The sequence below is a fragment of the Telopea speciosissima genome, chromosome 1 (genome assembly GCF_018873765.1).
Source record: "Telopea speciosissima isolate NSW1024214 ecotype Mountain lineage chromosome 1, Tspe_v1, whole genome shotgun sequence".
Taxonomy (NCBI): Eukaryota; Viridiplantae; Streptophyta; class Magnoliopsida; order Proteales; family Proteaceae; genus Telopea; species Telopea speciosissima.
Genome location: NC_057916.1, coordinates 83172107 through 83190063, shown reverse-complemented (window position 1 = coordinate 83190063; position 17957 = coordinate 83172107). Strand labels below are relative to the sequence as shown.

At 37.6% G+C, this 17957-nt stretch overlaps 1 protein-coding gene across 1 annotated transcript; it reads right to left on the bottom strand.

The window, feature by feature from the left end:
• Positions 1–9569: 9569 nt before the first annotated feature.
• Positions 9570–16915, bottom strand: LOC122642051 (protein DETOXIFICATION 35-like). Its single transcript, XM_043835451.1, has 7 exons — positions 16598–16915; positions 13329–13954; positions 13175–13231; positions 12603–12841; positions 11564–11682; positions 11336–11422; positions 9570–9656 (listed from the first exon to the last, which is right to left on the bottom strand). The coding sequence occupies exons 1-7, from the start codon at positions 16913–16915 to the stop codon at positions 9576–9578; spliced, it is 1527 nt and encodes a 508-aa protein (XP_043691386.1). The 3' UTR covers positions 9570–9575.
• Positions 16916–17957: the final 1042 nt, after the last annotated feature.

The window sequence follows — 17957 nt, the reverse complement described above, 5'->3', positions numbered from 1 at the left end:
TGATAAGTTCCAGTTCCAGTTCCTAAACGGCTCTAAACAGTGCAAGATAATACTAAAAAAAACTCTAATACATGCTACATATATTCAATAATATTACACAAAGATATTAATTTCATTCACATGAGATACGCAACCTACTATCAAATTTTTTTCCCCCTCAAATCACTAGTCTATATTACTTCTTGTTTTGTATTCAACTAATACGTAGGAACATCACCACCCTCATAAGTTAAGATTATTTTATGGTATGTTCTTAAGTTAGTATATTGAAAAAGTGGTACTGGTCAAAATTAAAGACTAAAACAATAAAATGTTTGACCTTAGCTCTCATGACCTTAAATGTAAACAAATCATCATCCGTTAGGGTGTTATCTGAACGGAGATGGAACACAGCGGAAGAGGATTTCGTACGGGTTTGATTACAAGTTTCACAAACTTGAACGATCTTCGAATATCTTGTCAGATTTCTCCACAAAGAACTCCACACCACAAATCCTTAGGAAGAGATGGAATCTCACAGAGAACACAAATACTTGGAGAGTAAAGAGAGAGAGAGAGAGAGACATTTTGATTTTCAGTTATATTGCCTTAAGATTAAATGTCTTCTATTTATAACAAAAAACCCTAAGGCCCCTTCTTTTAGACTCACACTAGGAATCGACAAAAGAGGGGGGGGGGGGGAGAGTTAGCCACTTAAGTGGCCGGCCCTCTCTCCCTAGGTCGTGGGTTGGGTCCGGTCAACCCCTTGTGGGTGGCTTGGACCGGGCCTTGGGCCCATGTCCAATTTACATTAAGTTTTAAGAATTATATAATATATAGGCTTAGAATGTGAATTTGCTCCGATTCCAACGATTCCTAATTGGTCTATCGGTTCTAGAACCGTAGGGAGACCAACAACTTAAATGGTCACTATGGAATCCAGCAAAAAGAAAAAATATGGATACATATGGTAATCAAACGAGTATAGATACGTACGACAATTAAATGGATCAGACAACAATAATAATTTTAAAAAATCCGACATTATAAAATGTGTACGGTAATGATACGATACATGTTTAATGCAGACGTTCTATAAAACAAAAGTATAGACATATATTCACTATGTAACAGACATTCACCACCTAATAAACAAAATAATAATATATAGACAATGATTTTATCAAAACAAAAAACCTCAACTAAAATAAACACAATATAATAGATCTGATTTGCTTGGATTAAATAGTATTCTGTTAATCATGATTCTGCCCTAGTAAACTCCAAGATCATATTCTGAATTCGTGATTCAAGTTCTTATTTAGTTTTAGTTTTCTATTCTAAGTTTTCCTAGTTGAAGGTTGAAATCGTATTTTAACTACAACTCTTAAACATCTTTTTTTTAAAATATTGATTTCAGTTTTAGTAACAATTTAGTATTCTGAATTCTTGATTGGATTTCTGTTTTCAAAAACCTAAAATTCTAATAAAATTCAAGTCCTATCTTCTTCATAACCAAGTTTCTGATTTCTCGGATTTATCCTACTAATTAATCATTGGTATATTTTTCTTTGATTTTTGAATCCCTTTTTCCCATTAAGATCAACAACCAATGTTGGATAACAAGAAAGAGAACATTATTGCTAAAACGAGACCACTTCAGCGAAATTCAAGTACAAAGAAACAAACCAAAGCAGGGAAGATGAATAACTAAGAAATAGTTGTAATCCATTGTCACATAGATGGATCAAACAGGAAATCACGAAGTTCGATTTAAGATACCGAAGAGTGAAGGTAGAGATGTTTGAGAGGAGACCTTACATATAGAAATGGCATCTGTTTAGATTCAACCGGGGACGAATTGTGGGTGAAAAAAGGTCAATCGCTACTAAGTTTATAGGAAATCTCGCACTCTCGCCAGCCACTGTTTAATTGAAATGAGAACAGAGATGAAGAAGACGAATGGAATGGGGCAGTCAGCGGCTAGGATTCGAAGAGACGAAGACAAAAGAGGGAGGACCAGAAATCGTATTGCGAGGTTTTTTTTTGGGTCTTTTCTTGTTCTTTGCTTTTTTTGTCCTTTTCTGTTTACGCAAACTAACCTTAAGTTAAAGGGTATTCTACATGTTTAATTCATATTTATACATGTACAGTACGGGCCGACATAAAAAGCGTAAATTTTTTTTTTGATCATATATATAATGATATATATGGTAAAATACGTTTTTTTTTAATCAAACGTTCGAATATATGTATTATACACAAATTTAATAAGTAAGCTTTGGATTAATCAAAATCGGGATTGTTTGTGGCCGATTCTAATTACCCTATATCTGGTGCTTGGAATCACTGAGAATTGGGATCAGATCTCAACCAAATCGATAGATTCGATTCGACCGATCCAATTCCAATTACTTGAACCCTGGTTTGCTTAGTTTGGGTTCAAGTAAAGTGATGGAGTTTTAAGTTTGTTATAAAATGAGATTGGAATTGGGTAATTAGATTGTTACCTGTTTGGATTATCTTTCGTAGATTGAGCCGATCCAAGAAAAGGTAACAACGATCTTACAATTAAAGAATGTGTGCGTCTCCACCACCCAAAACCCCTAGTTAGCTACTTCTGAGATGGAGATAGAGTATCCACAAACAAATAAAAGGGACAGCCCGACTCTCCAATATTTTCTTGCCTGATCGATCGTAAGGGCTCTCAACTCTCTTGATCTGCACTCTCATGAGTAAAAGACATCTCTGCCCCCTTGTTTTGAGGAGGAGAGAGATAGATACATGAGAATGCTAGCGTAGGCCACATTTTCGGATAGAGAACTACTTCCCTAAATTTAATTAGGAGATGATTTATTTTTTTATTTTTTTTATTTTTTGGGATCCAAGAACGTGGTACTTGCGTTAATGCCAGGGTTGCCGGGGTTAATGAAAGCGCATAAATAAGCACCAACAAATTAAGGGTGAGATTTCTATTTTTCATAGGGGTAGGATGATCATTTCAACCCATCATATGTCCGGGTGCAAAGTTTTTTTTTCATTAAAAAAAACAAAAAACTCAGACAGTTGGATTTAGACTGTTTCAAAAAGCACATGATGATGATGGAATGATCACTCGTTAGAAAAAGAAAAAAAATTTTACAAAACCCCAAATCGATATTAATATGTCCAACTTGACAAATGTAACCGTCACACATGGATAAAAAATTCTCATTAATTAATTATATCATTTAATCAATAAAAGACATAGGCTAACCATTGTAACAGCATAAATAATTCCATTTTTTCAAGTCCTTAAAAATATTTTCAACTGTGTATTGATAGATGAAACTGTAATGGATCGAACATGTTTTATATCTATCGATTCTATCCTCCATTGATGAAACTGTACAGGAACTTTTGACAGCATCAAGATCGAACACACACAATTCAGCATGCATATGCATTTGCATTTCAGAAAATTAATAAAAAAAAAAACACTCACTCTCGAATCTCGATCGCTTTAATTTCTCCAATAGTCATCAGTACTTCATCATCATCGTCAACATAAAATTATTGCCACCTTGCGATGCGATGCGATGCAAGAGTTATGTGGACGATGATAACGAAGTAGTAGTGATATTGGATTCCGGTGATGTTTGTGCCAAGGACTCAGCAGCCCTCTTCATCCGCCGCTCTCACTTGTATAGTTGACCTAATTTGAAAAGGGGGTTTCTCTTCTTCTTTCAAGTATACATAATAGTTATAAAGTAGGTTACAGGATTTGTAATGTTATAAACGTCCCTTTAGTTTATAATAGAAACCTAACTAAATGTAAGGGATAGATCTGTCATTTAAAAAATAAAATAAAATATATATAGATATACTAACTTCAGCGTCAAAACCGATGTTAAGGTTAATTATGTAAATTCCCAAGCCAAGCAATTGTTTCCCAGATTTTACTCTACCTTCTTTCTCGTGGTCGTATAGATGCAGTTGGAGAATTTTATGGAAACCTATTGAGAAACAAATGAGAGCCCCTCGATTCATGCCCATTAACCAGCGGAGCTAGCTCTCTGTTAGAAAATCTTGGGGTTCTCTTATAAAGCCCTATTAACGAATCCTATATATAAAATTAGAATACATTGAACAATGAATACATATGAGAGAAATGAAGTGTACCGTATATTTAGGTATGTTGAAGTTGTTTATATTTTATTTTTCGGTCTATTTTGATTAATAAAGAAATAGATTGAAATCTATTTCAGTCAAGACTGATCTCTTAGTCAGTGACTGAAAAACGATCACTGACAAAAAAAAAGGGTCAGTGACTGACAAAACAGTTAAAAACACAGTCAATGACCGAAAATGATCAAAGATTGACCGATTGGTAGTGATCGATTTCAAATAAGTGGGAGTTGTGAAACTACCTGATAACTACAGAAACCACCAATACTACCAAGGATAAATAAAGAAATTCAAAACAAAGGAAGATATCCAACAAATCAATCAAACAAGTCTTTATATTTTTTTCTTTTATTTTTTTTTTAGGAGTAATGTAATGTAGATTTTCACCCATCTGTATGTCTTTTGGAGTAGTGTAATGACCCGATGGATCGACCTGATCCAATGAAGGAGTATTTATATTCTTTTACCCGTTTTATTGTAAAGAGTAGTGAGATTTGGGATTTTTCGATTTAGGGTTTCTGGGAGAAAGCAACAGCACTGTTTTGGGTGTTCTTGAGGGATCTCCATTGTAACTTTCTCGGATTTACATAATGAAACAGTTTCGCCTTCGTCCGTGGATATAGCATATCATACTGGTGTGTGAACCACGTTAAATGTCGTCTTGCTCTGTTTTTATTTCTTTGCATATTTTGATTAGTGTTTGCTCTTACAATTACTATGAACCAATCAATGTTTTCACACTTGCCTCCCTCTTACCATGAACCAATCAATGTTGCACACTTGCCCTCCCTCTCCCTTGTCCCCTGTCCCCTTTTTGATGTTGACCGTTCTCTTCAACTTTCCCTGCGGCCTTCTTTGCAAATCTCTCCCTCTCCGGCACTTCCTCTCCCCTCTCCCTTGTCTTCTCTACCCTCTCCTTCTCCCCTTTTTGGTTATTCCAGAAGCTTCATGTATGTTTTTTAATAATAATGTGAGGCGTCCACATGTTACGCATATGAAAATCCTAAATTGGGTGGACCAGATCGACTGATCTAATTTATGCTTTTCTGAAGTAGATGAGATCAGGATTAATTAGGACCCACTGAATTTAAACCGATTCCTCAACTCATGCATAAAATGGGATGGCTCACGATTTATATACATGGGGTTCAATCGTTAGAGAACCCCATGTATATAATACACGAATTTATTAACTAAGCTAGTTCTGGATTAATCAAAATCGGGATTGCTCGCAGCCGATTCTACTTACCCTATATCTTGCTCTTGGAATCACTGAGAATTGGGATCAGATCTCGACCAAATCGGTAGATTCGACCAATCCAATTCCAATTACTTGAACCCTTGTTTGCTTAGTGTGGGTTCAAGTAAGGTGATGGAGGTTTAAGTTTGTTTTAAAATGAGATTGGAATTGGGTAATTGGATTGTCACCTGTTTGGATTCTCTTTCGTAGATTAAGCCGATCCAAGAAAACAAAGGTAACAACCATCTTACAATTAAGGGAAAATTACGTCTACCACTCCTGTGGTTTCAAATAATTAAGTTTACCATCTCTAGAGTTTCAAAAATTATGTTCATACCCTTGAGTACTTGTTCTATTAGTTTGGAAGGAAATGACAATTTTGCCCTTTATTTTTTAAATTAATTTTTATTCTTTTGTTTTCTTTCTTCTCAGAATTAGGGGTGATTTGAGTTTGAAAGGAAATGACAATTTTACCCCTGAGTATTTTCAAAAAGCAAGAGATAATTTGAGTTTCGTTTGAAATCAGGGGGTGACATGTAATTTACCAAATTCAAAAACACGATTGGAAGTTATAAAAAAATGTGTTGTGTACCTAAAACTATGAAGACTATCAATAAGAAAAACACAAGAGTGAACCCAATTTGTAGTGCAAGAGTGATTGAGATTATGTAATTGCAAGATTATTGCTATGGAAGAGACCAGCCACATGTTAATAACTTTAGGCTTATTCCTAACCTATCAAGGAAGGCAGTCAACCTTAATTTTTAGAGAATATACAAACAATATTTTATAATGCTCAATATGGAAATTTCTCTTTACATGGATTTCCTTTATTATTGATGAATCCAAGGCATTAATAGCAACGTGTGTCTGCTAATTATAGTGGCTAATTGGATCATATATGGAAACTACTGACATTCTTTCACTTGGTCTAGATTATCACATTATGTACGTTGTTATTAAATAATTTAAAAAATGAATTTTTTTTTTCCAAGAGCGTAGCCCTTGAGAGTGCACAAAGAAGTATCGATCAATATGGGTGGAATTTCTGTCTTTCATAGGGATAGGGTGATTATTTTTCCCCATCCTGTGTCTAGATGCAAGGGTCACATTTCTTGACAGAGTTCTTTTTCTGTTAAAAATAAATAAAATCGACACTTGTTGGATTTAGACTGTTTTAGAAAACACATGATGATGGAATGGTCACTCGTTAGAGAAAAACAATTTACAAAAACAAAAATCGATAAATGAAACCGTCACACATGGATCAAAACTCTCATTAATTAGATCATTTAATCAACAAAAGACCTAGGCTAACCATGGAATGTAACAGCATAAACAATTAATTCCTTGTTTTCAAGTCCTTAAAAATATTTTCAACTGTATATTGATAGATGAAACTGTACTGGACATCTTTTATATCTATCTATCCATTGATCAAACCTTGAATTCAACTAAAATCCTATGTGCATAATTTAGTTTAAAAACATTTTAAAAAAACACAAAATAAAAGTGTACCTTTATTGATGTCCGTCCATAGAACTTAATTTATTTCAGAAAATCAAAACACGTACTCTCGCTTTCTCCAATAGTCATCACTACTTCATCATCATCTTCAACATAAAAATTGTTGCCACCATGCGATGCGATGCGATGCGATGCGATGCAAGTTAATGGTGGCAAGAATTTAATGTTGAAGATGATGACGAAGTAGTAGTGATATTGGATTCCAGTGATGTTACTGTAAGGAAGGGCTCCGTTACCAAAAATTAAAAAAGTGTAGGAAGGGCTCAGCCCTCTTGATCCGCCGGTGAAAAGGGGGTTTGTTTCTTTCTTTCTTTCAAGTTTCAACTACTATAGTTGTAGGGATTTCCATAGTTTAATAATTATAAAGTAGGTTACCCAGCCTGTAACCTAAGTTGTAATTGTTATAAATGCCCCTAGTTTGTAATAGAAACCTAACTAAACATAAGGGATAGATTTGTCATTTAAAATATATATATTTTTTGAATTACTAACTTCAGCGTCAAAAGCGATGTTATAAAAGTTAATTATGTAAATTCCCAAGCCAAACAATTGTTTCCCAGATTTTACTCTCTCTTTCTTTCTTTCTCGTGGTCGTAGATGCAGTTGGAGATTTTATGGAAACCTATAGAGAAACAAATGAGAGCCGGGCCCTCGATTCATGCCCATTAACCACGTCGTCTTTCAGCCTTCTTCGCTGATGGAACTGAAACCCTAAGTCCATACAGCCAAAGATCGTTCTTGGAGCAGCAGAGCTCTGTCTCTGTTAGAAAATCTTGGGGTTCTTATAAAACCCTATTAACGAATCCTATATGTATATATAATTAGAACACATTGAACAATGAATACTATGAGAAAAATGAAGTGTACTTTATACCTTATTTTCGATTTATTTCGGTCAATACAGAAATAGATCGAAATCTATTTCAGTCAAGACTGACCTGTTAGTCGGTGATTGAAAAACTTTTAGTAATTGACAAAATAGTCAAAAAATGGTCAAAGATTAACGGATTGGCAGTGACCGATTAACGGTCAGTGACTGATAAACAGCCATCAAGGTGGTTATAACCAATTTCAAATAAGTAGGAATTGTAAAACTACTTGATAATTACAGAAACCACCAAAATCGCCAAGGATACCTATAAATAGAGAAATTAAAAATAAAAGAAGACATCTAACAAATCAATCAAACAAGTCTGTATCTTTTATCTTGTATCTTTTATTTTTCTTTTTTAAGAGTAGTGTAATGTAGATTTTCACCCATCTATATGTCTTTTGGAGTAGTATAATGACCCGATGGATCGACCCAATCCGATGGAAGAGTATTTATATTCTTTACCCTCTTTATTGTAAAGAGTAGTGAGATCTGGGGTTTTTCGATTAAGGGTTTCTGGGAGAGAGCAGCAGTGCTGTTTTGGGTGTTCTTGAGGGATCTCCATTGTAACTTTCCCCGATTTACATAGTGAAACAGCTTCGCCTTCGCCCGTAGATGTAGCACACCATACTGGTGTGTGAACCACTTTAAATCTCTGTATCGTCTTGTCTATTTTTGTTTCTTTTCATGTTTTGATTGGTGTTTGCTCTTACAATTACAATGAACCAATCAATGTTCTCACACTTGCCCTCTCTCTCCCTTGTCCCCTGTCCCCTTTGTGAAGTTGATCCTTCTTTTCAACTTTCCCTGCAGCCTTCTTTGCAAATCTCTCCCTCTCCGGCACTTCCTCTCCCTTCTCCCTTGTCCTCTCTACCCTCTCATTCAGCCCTTCTTGGTTATTCCAGAAGCTTCAAATGAGGCTTCATGTATGTTTAAATAATAATGTGAGGCGTCCACATGTTACGCATATGAAAATCCTAGATTGGGTGGACCAGATCGATCGATCTAATTTATGCTTTTTTTGAACTAGATGAGATTAGGATTAATTAATTAGGACCCACTGATTTTAAGTCGATTCCTCAACTCATGCATAAAATGGGGTGTCTCACGATTCATATACATAGGGCTTAATCGTCAGAGAGGAACGGAAGTGTCAAGAGAAAAGAGAGTGTGAAAATCATGCACACCACTTTATAAATACCAGGTAGCCAAAAAGATACTTATCATTCCTTCATCCGAATTGGGGTCCATGCTGCCTCACCGAAAAAAAGATATAGGCATACAATATGAATTTGGCTAGGCCTTGCCGGGCTGCAAGTGCAAGGGAAAGAAGGAAATTGAATTTTGTCTTACAAAAGAGAGAAAAATAATTGTAATCATGATTGTGTGATTAATTTGAAATATTGTCAATATATGATATTAAATTTTTTTCAAATGAAATTTTTATTTATATATTAAAGTCCAAGGAATTTGGTTGAAATATAAAACTTTAATTCCAAAATTTAAAAAACTTTGAATAATTTCATAATCATTGTTAATAATGGTTACAAAATTTTTGAAAGTTAAAACTTCTACATCATCAATGGCTACTAAAGAATGGTAAACATAAAGTTTACCACTTAGATCATCAAGGCCATCCATATGTTCATTGGTGAAAAAATGTACTACCCACAAAAATGAGGGAAAAAATGGCCTTTTGCCTGTTTTAACACTAAATATGATCTAACATTTGCGAGGCTTGAGCCATCCTCCAAAGCCCAAAGATAGATATTTCAAAATTTTTTACCTTCTCTAACAAGAACTCGTCACAATTTTTTCATCTTCATTGTCTTGCCCACCCCACATTCGCACGCGTTCTGATGCCTGTTCAGCCTGCAATTTAAATTCTCAATTACTTTACTTGTTCAAGAATATATGGGAACCCCATAACTCAATGAATCTATGTTCTGGAAATCAAGACCTACAACATTCCCAACTCTATAAATCAGTCTGTTCATGACTCCAACCATCTATTACAGGCAATTTTATGAAGCTTTTTTAGGTCTAATCTAAATCTTTTTAAGGATACGGTTGGAACATTGATACAAGCTAAATTTTCATAAAACTAGTCTCTTAGGTCTTGCCCATTGGGTGTCATGAATTAATCTCCAAAACGTGGGACCTCATGGGAGGTTATTGCAGCCTAAGGGTGTCAATTGGGTGGTTAGGTTCAGTTTTTTCAGTTTCGGTGTGAGTTTCAACATTGAAACGAACCAACAAGGATTTTCAGTTTCGGTTTGGTTTGTGCTATAGGTTTCAATTCGGTTTGGTTTGGTTTAAAAACCAGGTATAGACTGGTTTTGGGTAGGGATTAGGTAGTGTTTTTAAGATTCGAGGGTCGATTTTAGTGTTCGGTTTGGGTTCAGTTCAGGTTCGGCTCTATCAATGGCCCGTTGGTTTAACCCGAACCTAGCAAAAACCGAATGATGTTCTAACCCGCATGCCAAAGTCGAACCGATAAGGCCTCGATTTGATTTGAAACAGGCTCAATCGGATCGGGTCGGACTGGTTTGCCTAGTTCAACTTAGGTTTTGACATCCTTATTGGAGCCCCAAATGGAGATAATTATATTAGAATCCGGAGTAGGAGAATAACATTTATTGAAAATGATTGTTCATCAATTTTTCACAGCAGCCCTTCAATCACATTATTTTTTTTTTTCCCCCACGTTTCAATGGGGATCCTTGTGTCATTTCATGTAATTTCCAAATGGAGATAATTACATTAGAATCCGGAGTAGGAGAATAACATTTATTGAAAATGATTGTTCGTCAATTTTTCACAGCAGCCCTTCAATCACATTAATTTTTTTTCCCCACGTTTCGTTGGGGATCCTTGTGTCAGTTCATATAATTTGAAATTAAAAAGTATTGGGACTTATAAAGTTATAGTTCTACATGGGTTTGTTCATATCTTCAATACCTTCGTATGCTTTAGGAGCACTTTCCACCTAATACCTTAGGGCAATTCGGGTTGGACCTTCTAACATGGTATCAGAGTCCATGATTCCTTAACTCTTTATCTCGTGTTATTTCCGCGTCTATGGCGGCATTTGCATTCTACCCACACATGAAAGGGATGTTGGGAGCTATAGAATTATGAATCGACATCCTCTACTTCAGCCTGCCCTTATTTCCGTGTGTGCCCTACACACAATGAGACGCGTAAAGACCGGCTTACCCCCGCTCGGGCAGGGGTAAGGCGGCCTTTGTGCGCTCCGTTGTGTGTAGGGCGCACACGGAAGTAGGAGCAAACAGAAGTAGAGGATCCAGACTCTAGAATTATAGTTCCAAATTGGTTTGTTCAAGTCCTTAGTGACTTCATATTTGAGTGGTTCTTTTCACCTAATGCCTTAAGGTTTTGGGCTGAACCCTCCAGTATAAAGTTTCGACATCACTTGGGATGTGAACCCACATTGATGAAATTGCAAGAGCCCAGTTCATAATCAATAAATCATTTATCCATATAATACCCCATTGACTAATAAAAAGTAAGGATTATCTAGTATTTACCTCAACCTTCCAGTTAGTTTTCCAAATGATGAACAGTAGGATCAACGTCTGCAGTGCAGTTCCACAAAGCATGCCAGACCAAATTCCCTAGAGCAGCGAGACCCATTAGTATATATAGATGTTCAATTACCTTATCACTCCACTGTGCAGTTCACCAATTCTATAGATTTTAGTCTACAAGCATTGGAGAGAGAGAGAGAGAGAGAGAGAGAGAGAGAGAGAGAGTACCTTAACTCCCATATCCAATTTATAGCCTAGAAGGAACCCAAGAGGAAGGCCGAATATATAATAACAACCCAGGTTAATATAAGCAACCAATGCTTGCCACCCACCTCCAACAGCAACACCTGCAATAAAATTCAAACAAATGTAAATTAGAACTTAATTAATAGATGCATTTTTTTTTGTAACAGAAAAGAATTTATACCAAACTAAGATGATGCATTATCCATGATTGATACCAAAAAATAAAACAGTGGGACATTAGATTTTTGGGAAAAAAACCCTTAATATTTGGAGGAAATCAATTCCCAATTAAGACATTCTAACTAAAAGAACTTGGAACATCAGAGGCATTGTTGACTCATGAAGAAACAATTAATTTTTATGTATCTCCTGCTTCAAACAAGCAAATATAAATAGGACAGCAGTGAAATTATTTCCCTACTATGATATTTCTAGTAGAAGAAATGAGGGTACTGGTAGAAAAACAACGCCTAGAATGACGATTTTTCAGACGAAATTGCAAAATAAAAGAGAAAGCAAACACGCACAAGACAAGATTTACGTGGTTCATCCTCCCCCCCCCCCCCCCTAGAAGGAAGTCTACGTTCATGGTTGACCGATAGTACGAATCCACTAATCTGTGAAGCAAAATACAAAATTCTCTCTGCATTTTCTCAAAAAGATAACAACATTATATAAGAAAACCCTAACCCCCGAAAGAATTGCCCCTCCTTGTAATCCACCCGGTTCAGAACTAAATCGAAATTGGTTGAAATATACATCAAATTGAACCTCTCGACGAGTTCTATAGGGATCGGCACCTATGGTGCTATAATATGCATTTTTTTGACCATTCTGGCGCGTTTCGAAGGCGTCATGACCCGCCGAAGAATCACCACAATACTTTCTGTATTGAGATCAGGCTTCACTAATAACAGGTACTATTTATCTTCTAAGCACCTTGAGACAGTTTATATACTACGTTAATTAATTATTAATTTTAATACTTCTCTTTAACTAAGCTACTAAAAAGGTAACTTACCTGAGATGACTGGCTGGATACTGTTAAGTACCATGGTTACCCCAAGGAAGTAGGCAAGGCGAGAGACAGCTCGCTGCAGCTCCTTACTGCTAGTAAAAATGATAGCAAAATAGTCTTTGGTAACCAAGATAACAACCATGAAGAATAGGCCAATGAGGAGTGACTGAGAAACTATAACAAAGACAGAATATTTAGCAGCTCTTGGGTGTCCTGATCCAAGCTCATTTGAGACTCGAACACTGTAAGAGGAAGAAGAATTAGAATTCAATGAGTGATGTAGAACGATCACCTGAAAAATAGAAAGAACAAATCCGCGACAATTAAAAGAGGACCTAGCTCTCCTCTAGGCGTGGCGGGGGCTGGAGGATCTAGCCCGGTAAAAACAGAGGGGGGGGGGGCAAGGTTTGGACATTTCATAGGGGGGCCCGTCTGTGAAATGACCCAAACAACCCTGTTTTTGTTGTGCTAGATCCTACAGCTCCCGCCACGGCAGGAGGATAACCGAACACATTAAAAGAAGGTATCAAATTCTAAATACACCTATAGAGGTATCATTCAGACATTCCCATTACCTTATAGCAGCATTGATTCCAATAAACAGCATTGCTTCCCAACTATTGAGATTCATACTGAAATAGAAATAAACATGAGAAAAAAAATCAAGATTTAGACAATAATGTTTTCATGAACAGCCACAAGACAACAAATTAATGAATAATAGCTTACCAGACAGAGATGGAGGCAACAGCTATGACTGCATCACCAAGGTGGCCGGTGAGAACAACTAGAGTCATCATGTACCATATCTCAAGGCAAAGCATGACAGCAGAGGCCAGGGAGAGCCTAACGAAGGCCCAAATTTCATTGAAGGCCAACCAAGATAGGCCCTTCCATCCATCCTTGCACCAGCACACCACATAAACCAACAGAGCAATAGAAATTGCCCAGCCAGAAATGTTGTAGGCCAAGGCTGCACCAGACATAGACATGCTAAAGACATAGATGAAGAGCCAGAGCAAGAATACGTGTAGGAGAAGACCGGCGAAACCAACCCAAGCGAGCACCCAAACCTTGCTTTGCGCCTGCAGGAACTTTTGGATTGGGAAATTGATAGCCAGTGAGAACATCTGAGGAATGATTTGGATAGTGAATTTGCCGGCGAGAACAGCGATATCGTGTTCCTGGCCTAGGAGCTCTAGGACAGGAGTTGCAAAGATGTAAATTGGGCAAAGGATGACACAGGTGACTGTAAGGATTATCCACGAGCGTTGCAGGTAAATGCCAAGCATGTACACCTGCCCAGCACCAAACGCCTGACCACATAGCGTCTCTAGTGCGCTTCCCATACCAAGCTGCCATTTATATAACTCAGAAAAATTAGTTGAATTAGAAGAGAGAGACACTGGTTCAGTTCCATTTTAACTTTTTGATTCCCATTCATTCTATTTTTATGATTCCGGGTCCTGTGAGAAGGAGTCCGGATTCTCTACGACATGGGGTGCCGCATGCCAAAGGTGGGCTCCACAATCATGGATTGTGAGATTCATGTAAGATAGCAACTCGTTGGATATAGGGTTTTTTTGGGAGAACAAGGCACCGATGGTCCTCTGCAGTTACATAGGCAAACTCCTGATTTTAGAACATCTGAGCAAAAAACAAAAACAACCAATGCCAGAAGACTTCACAGCTTAAGAGTATTTTCCAAAACACTCTGCTAGATTCCATTTCCTTGGCTGTGAGCCTGAGTAACACATAAATTTTAAATTTAATTACTTATTTCAATCATATCCACCTATGGATTGGATTGGCAATCATCCTATGAGCTATGATTAGACGATTATCTAGATCGACAATATATCAACGAAGTTTGGATATTAAAAGATTGAGACAGCCCAATGTCATCTTGGCCAAGTCTTGGGATTAAAGGATTAGAGATGTTGATCATAGGATGACATCGAATCCCATAAAATAGGGGAACGGCAAATATTAAAAAGAAAAAAAACCTAATTTTCTAATTAGAGTGTGTTGCTTATGACACACGTGTGAGGTTAGCATTTTGTCTCACACAGTTTTAATTCTCTAAAATAAAGAAAATTGTTGATATGATGATTACTTAGCTTAGGCAACTTAACCACTTAAAATAGAGTTATTTGACTGATCACAATCAGTATAGAATGAGAAACCGTTTGATAACTATCTATCTATAAATAACTTTAATTGGTGCTTATTAATAGTGCTTTGAGTGGGGAAATGAGGGTTTCACGTGTTTATTTATTTATTTATTTTTATTTATGGGAGAAAGAATGCTAATTGGTGCTTTGTCTTGGCATGTACTTGTGTGCTGACACAACGATGCAACCCCAGCCAGGCAGAAAGGATTAGGGATATACCGATCATTTTCGTGTGGGTGTACCTAGATGTAGGTACACATCGACGAACATCACTGGGTAACAATCCTTTTCTTTTTTATTTATTTTAAAAATAAAAATGAGCTCATGATCTCTGTGCCGCAGTGCAGGCTGTGCCCAGGCACATGGGCTTGCCACTCAAGGGGGGTAGGATGGTCATTGTACCCACCCCCATGTGTCTGGACGCAACTTGCACCCCCAGCACTAAGAACATTCTTCTAATAAAAATATGGAAGAAAATTCTTTCTCCGGGAGTGTGGCCTATGCCAGCACTCCCATGAGTCTATCTCTCTCCTCCCCATTTGAAAAGACACCTCCACCCCCTTGTTTTAAAGAGGAGAGAGATAGACACATGGGAGTGCTGGCATAGGCCACACTTCCGAACAGAAAACTATTTCCCTAAAAAAAAATATACCTCACATGATTTGACATTGACAATTTATACTGGTTGGTGCCAAGAGACAATGAATCGTACAATACTATTGGGCATTTATAGAGTTGTGGGCCCACATATTAAATGTAAGAAGGAATGCATAAGAATCTGCACACTTAGTGGTGGCTATTCCCCTCTCCACACATTACCAAAAATGTTTTTTATAAATTTTTTGAAATAAATGTCTACGCCTTGTTGTGAAGATCGATAATACCCCAAATCTCTAACACCATTCAAATGTTTTCACCCTAATTACCGTGGCTGAAGGAAAATCGTCCCCAACTTCATTTGCTCTCAAAAATTGAAAAAGACGGTTTTACAGGCGCATTTGGATCCTCTATGGTGCAATTCCCCGTCTTGCCTGTGCTACGCAAACACAAGGCCTCTTGTAAATTGAAAAAGATGGTTTTACAGAAAATGGCGAACTTGGATCCTCTACGGGCGCAGCTACCCGTCTTGCCTATGCTACGTACGTAGACACAGGGTTGTGCACAAAGACCGCCTCACCCCTGCTTGAACGCCTTGCCTGAGTGGAGGTAAGACAATCTTTGCATATGGTTCTGTGTCTGCTCAGCACAGACGGACAAGTAGTTACATTGTAGAAGATCCAGATCCGAAGACGGCCTAGTTTTTGCATCGGAGGAGTTTATTTATCATCCTTATTCTTCCTCGTTAATACAGCTTCACTGTATTTTCGGACATTACCAAAAGCATAGAAACTGTATCTTTGGACCGGGGGTGCAAGTACAACTTTACAAGCAGCGCTCAAAGACATTTTTTCTAAAGGGAAAGAACTAAATATATGCATTCTAAATGGTAGCGGATGAAACAGTACATGCACGTTGGGCTCCTCTATAGCACAACAGAGAGTGTACTGCACATCCAACGGCCTACAATGCTTGGGCATGCAGCCCAACACCCCACCTGTGTGTTGGGCTACTGCGTACCCAAGTACTGTGGGCCATCAGATGGTACGCTACACTCCCGGTCGCAGAGGACCCATATCCCAGTACATGCAGCGTTGCTGAGATCAGCAGCCCGCTCGCCATTGATGGACCCTTTCATGATAACAAACATTCTAAGAAAAAACAGTAGTGCTTGAGGCTTAGACGAATCATCCATTGAGAGAGAGAGAGAAAGAAGGAAGTGCTTACCAGGAAGCCTAAGGAAAAGTTAGAGATGACGGATAAGGCAATGCCAACGGCGGAAAGCTCGATATTACCAAGGTGACCGACGAAGATCTGGGTGAAAGAGTTAAGCCCATTGAGGCAGAGTATGTTGAAAGCGATAGGACCAGCGATGACCCACAGCTTCACTGACTCTTTCCAAAACACAGATTTGGCATCGCCGAAGCTTTTCAACGGAGGGTAATCACCTTCTCCCGATTCAACTACTATGGGGTTGGATGGCGCATGATGAAGCAGGTCGTAAGGTTCGATGGAGACGCCGCCATCGATCAGCGGTTCCTCCATCTCCGGTGACGACGATGATTTGCTACTCCTGTTGATCGTCGATCTGTTTCCAATTATTAACTTTCCTTATCCTCTACTACTCCTACCTCCTTCCCTCATTCGTTCTTATAATAGTTGGCGATTGAATTTTTATTTTATTTATAATTTGTATCCCATTCGTCCTAATGAATGCGACTGGTTGGCGATGGAATTTTTATTTTTTTTTAATTTGAATACCATTGGTCCTAATGAATGCGACGTGACATCGTTTGTCATTTCTCTATGAATAGTTTGTTGAGATCTTAGCTCGTGAAATACAGGTGAGACCGGGTCCAGATCTTCTACTGCCGAGTTGCTCGGCTGTACCGTATTGCCTGTCAGAGTTGTGTTGGCTTTTTGCATGAAAAGTGTTCATTTGGGAAAATAGTTATTAGAAAAATTATAAGATGTTTTTGTTTTTTTTCTTTAAATGAAAGTGTAAATTTTGAATCACACAAATCACACACCAATTCCAAAAGGTTAATTGACTTTTAGGATCATGGAATGGCAGATATATACAACACACATCGCACTCACACACCCGTAAACCCACACATCTCTTCTTTTCTTTTTTTTTTTATGAAAAATTATAAGATTATCTACAAATGGGTTTCGATTTACAAAAATTATCCACACAATCTTTGATTTAATCAAAATAACTAGAATAAAGAATGGTATTACAAAACTAGCCAAAATAGTTCTTTGCCCTGCCTTGCCTAGTTCTCCAGTTCCTTTAACAGGGGGGATGGTGAACCCCACCCGGGCAGGGATAGGATGGTCATTCCAACCCCCATGTTAGAGGAACTGGGGAATTGGGCTTGGCAGGAACCTGGAGGGAATAAAGATCCCCAAAACAGTAGAAAATGGATCATCTGCACGTACGAACAGGTGAATGTACATGTGAGAGCCAACCACCTGTCCTATTTTTACCATTTACAAGGGGAGGAGAGGTTTTAATGGAAACAAAATTATAATGTGATTGGCTCTCACATGTATGTTCACCTGTTGGTACGTGCAGAGGAAC

Excerpts from the sequence above, each read along its gene's own strand:
- LOC122642051 (XM_043835451.1), bottom strand. The coding sequence starts at position 16,915 with ATGGAGGAACCGCTGATCGATGGCGGCGTCTCCATCGAACCTTACGAC. Across the intron at positions 12,842-13,174 it reads GGAATCAATGCTGCTATAAG|TGTTCGAGTCTCAAATGAGC; the intron begins GTAATGGGAATG and ends TTCCTCTTACAG. Across the intron at positions 11,683-12,602 it reads TATCCAGCCAGTCATCTCAG|GTGTTGCTGTTGGAGGTGGG; the intron begins GTAAGTTACCTT and ends ATTTTATTGCAG.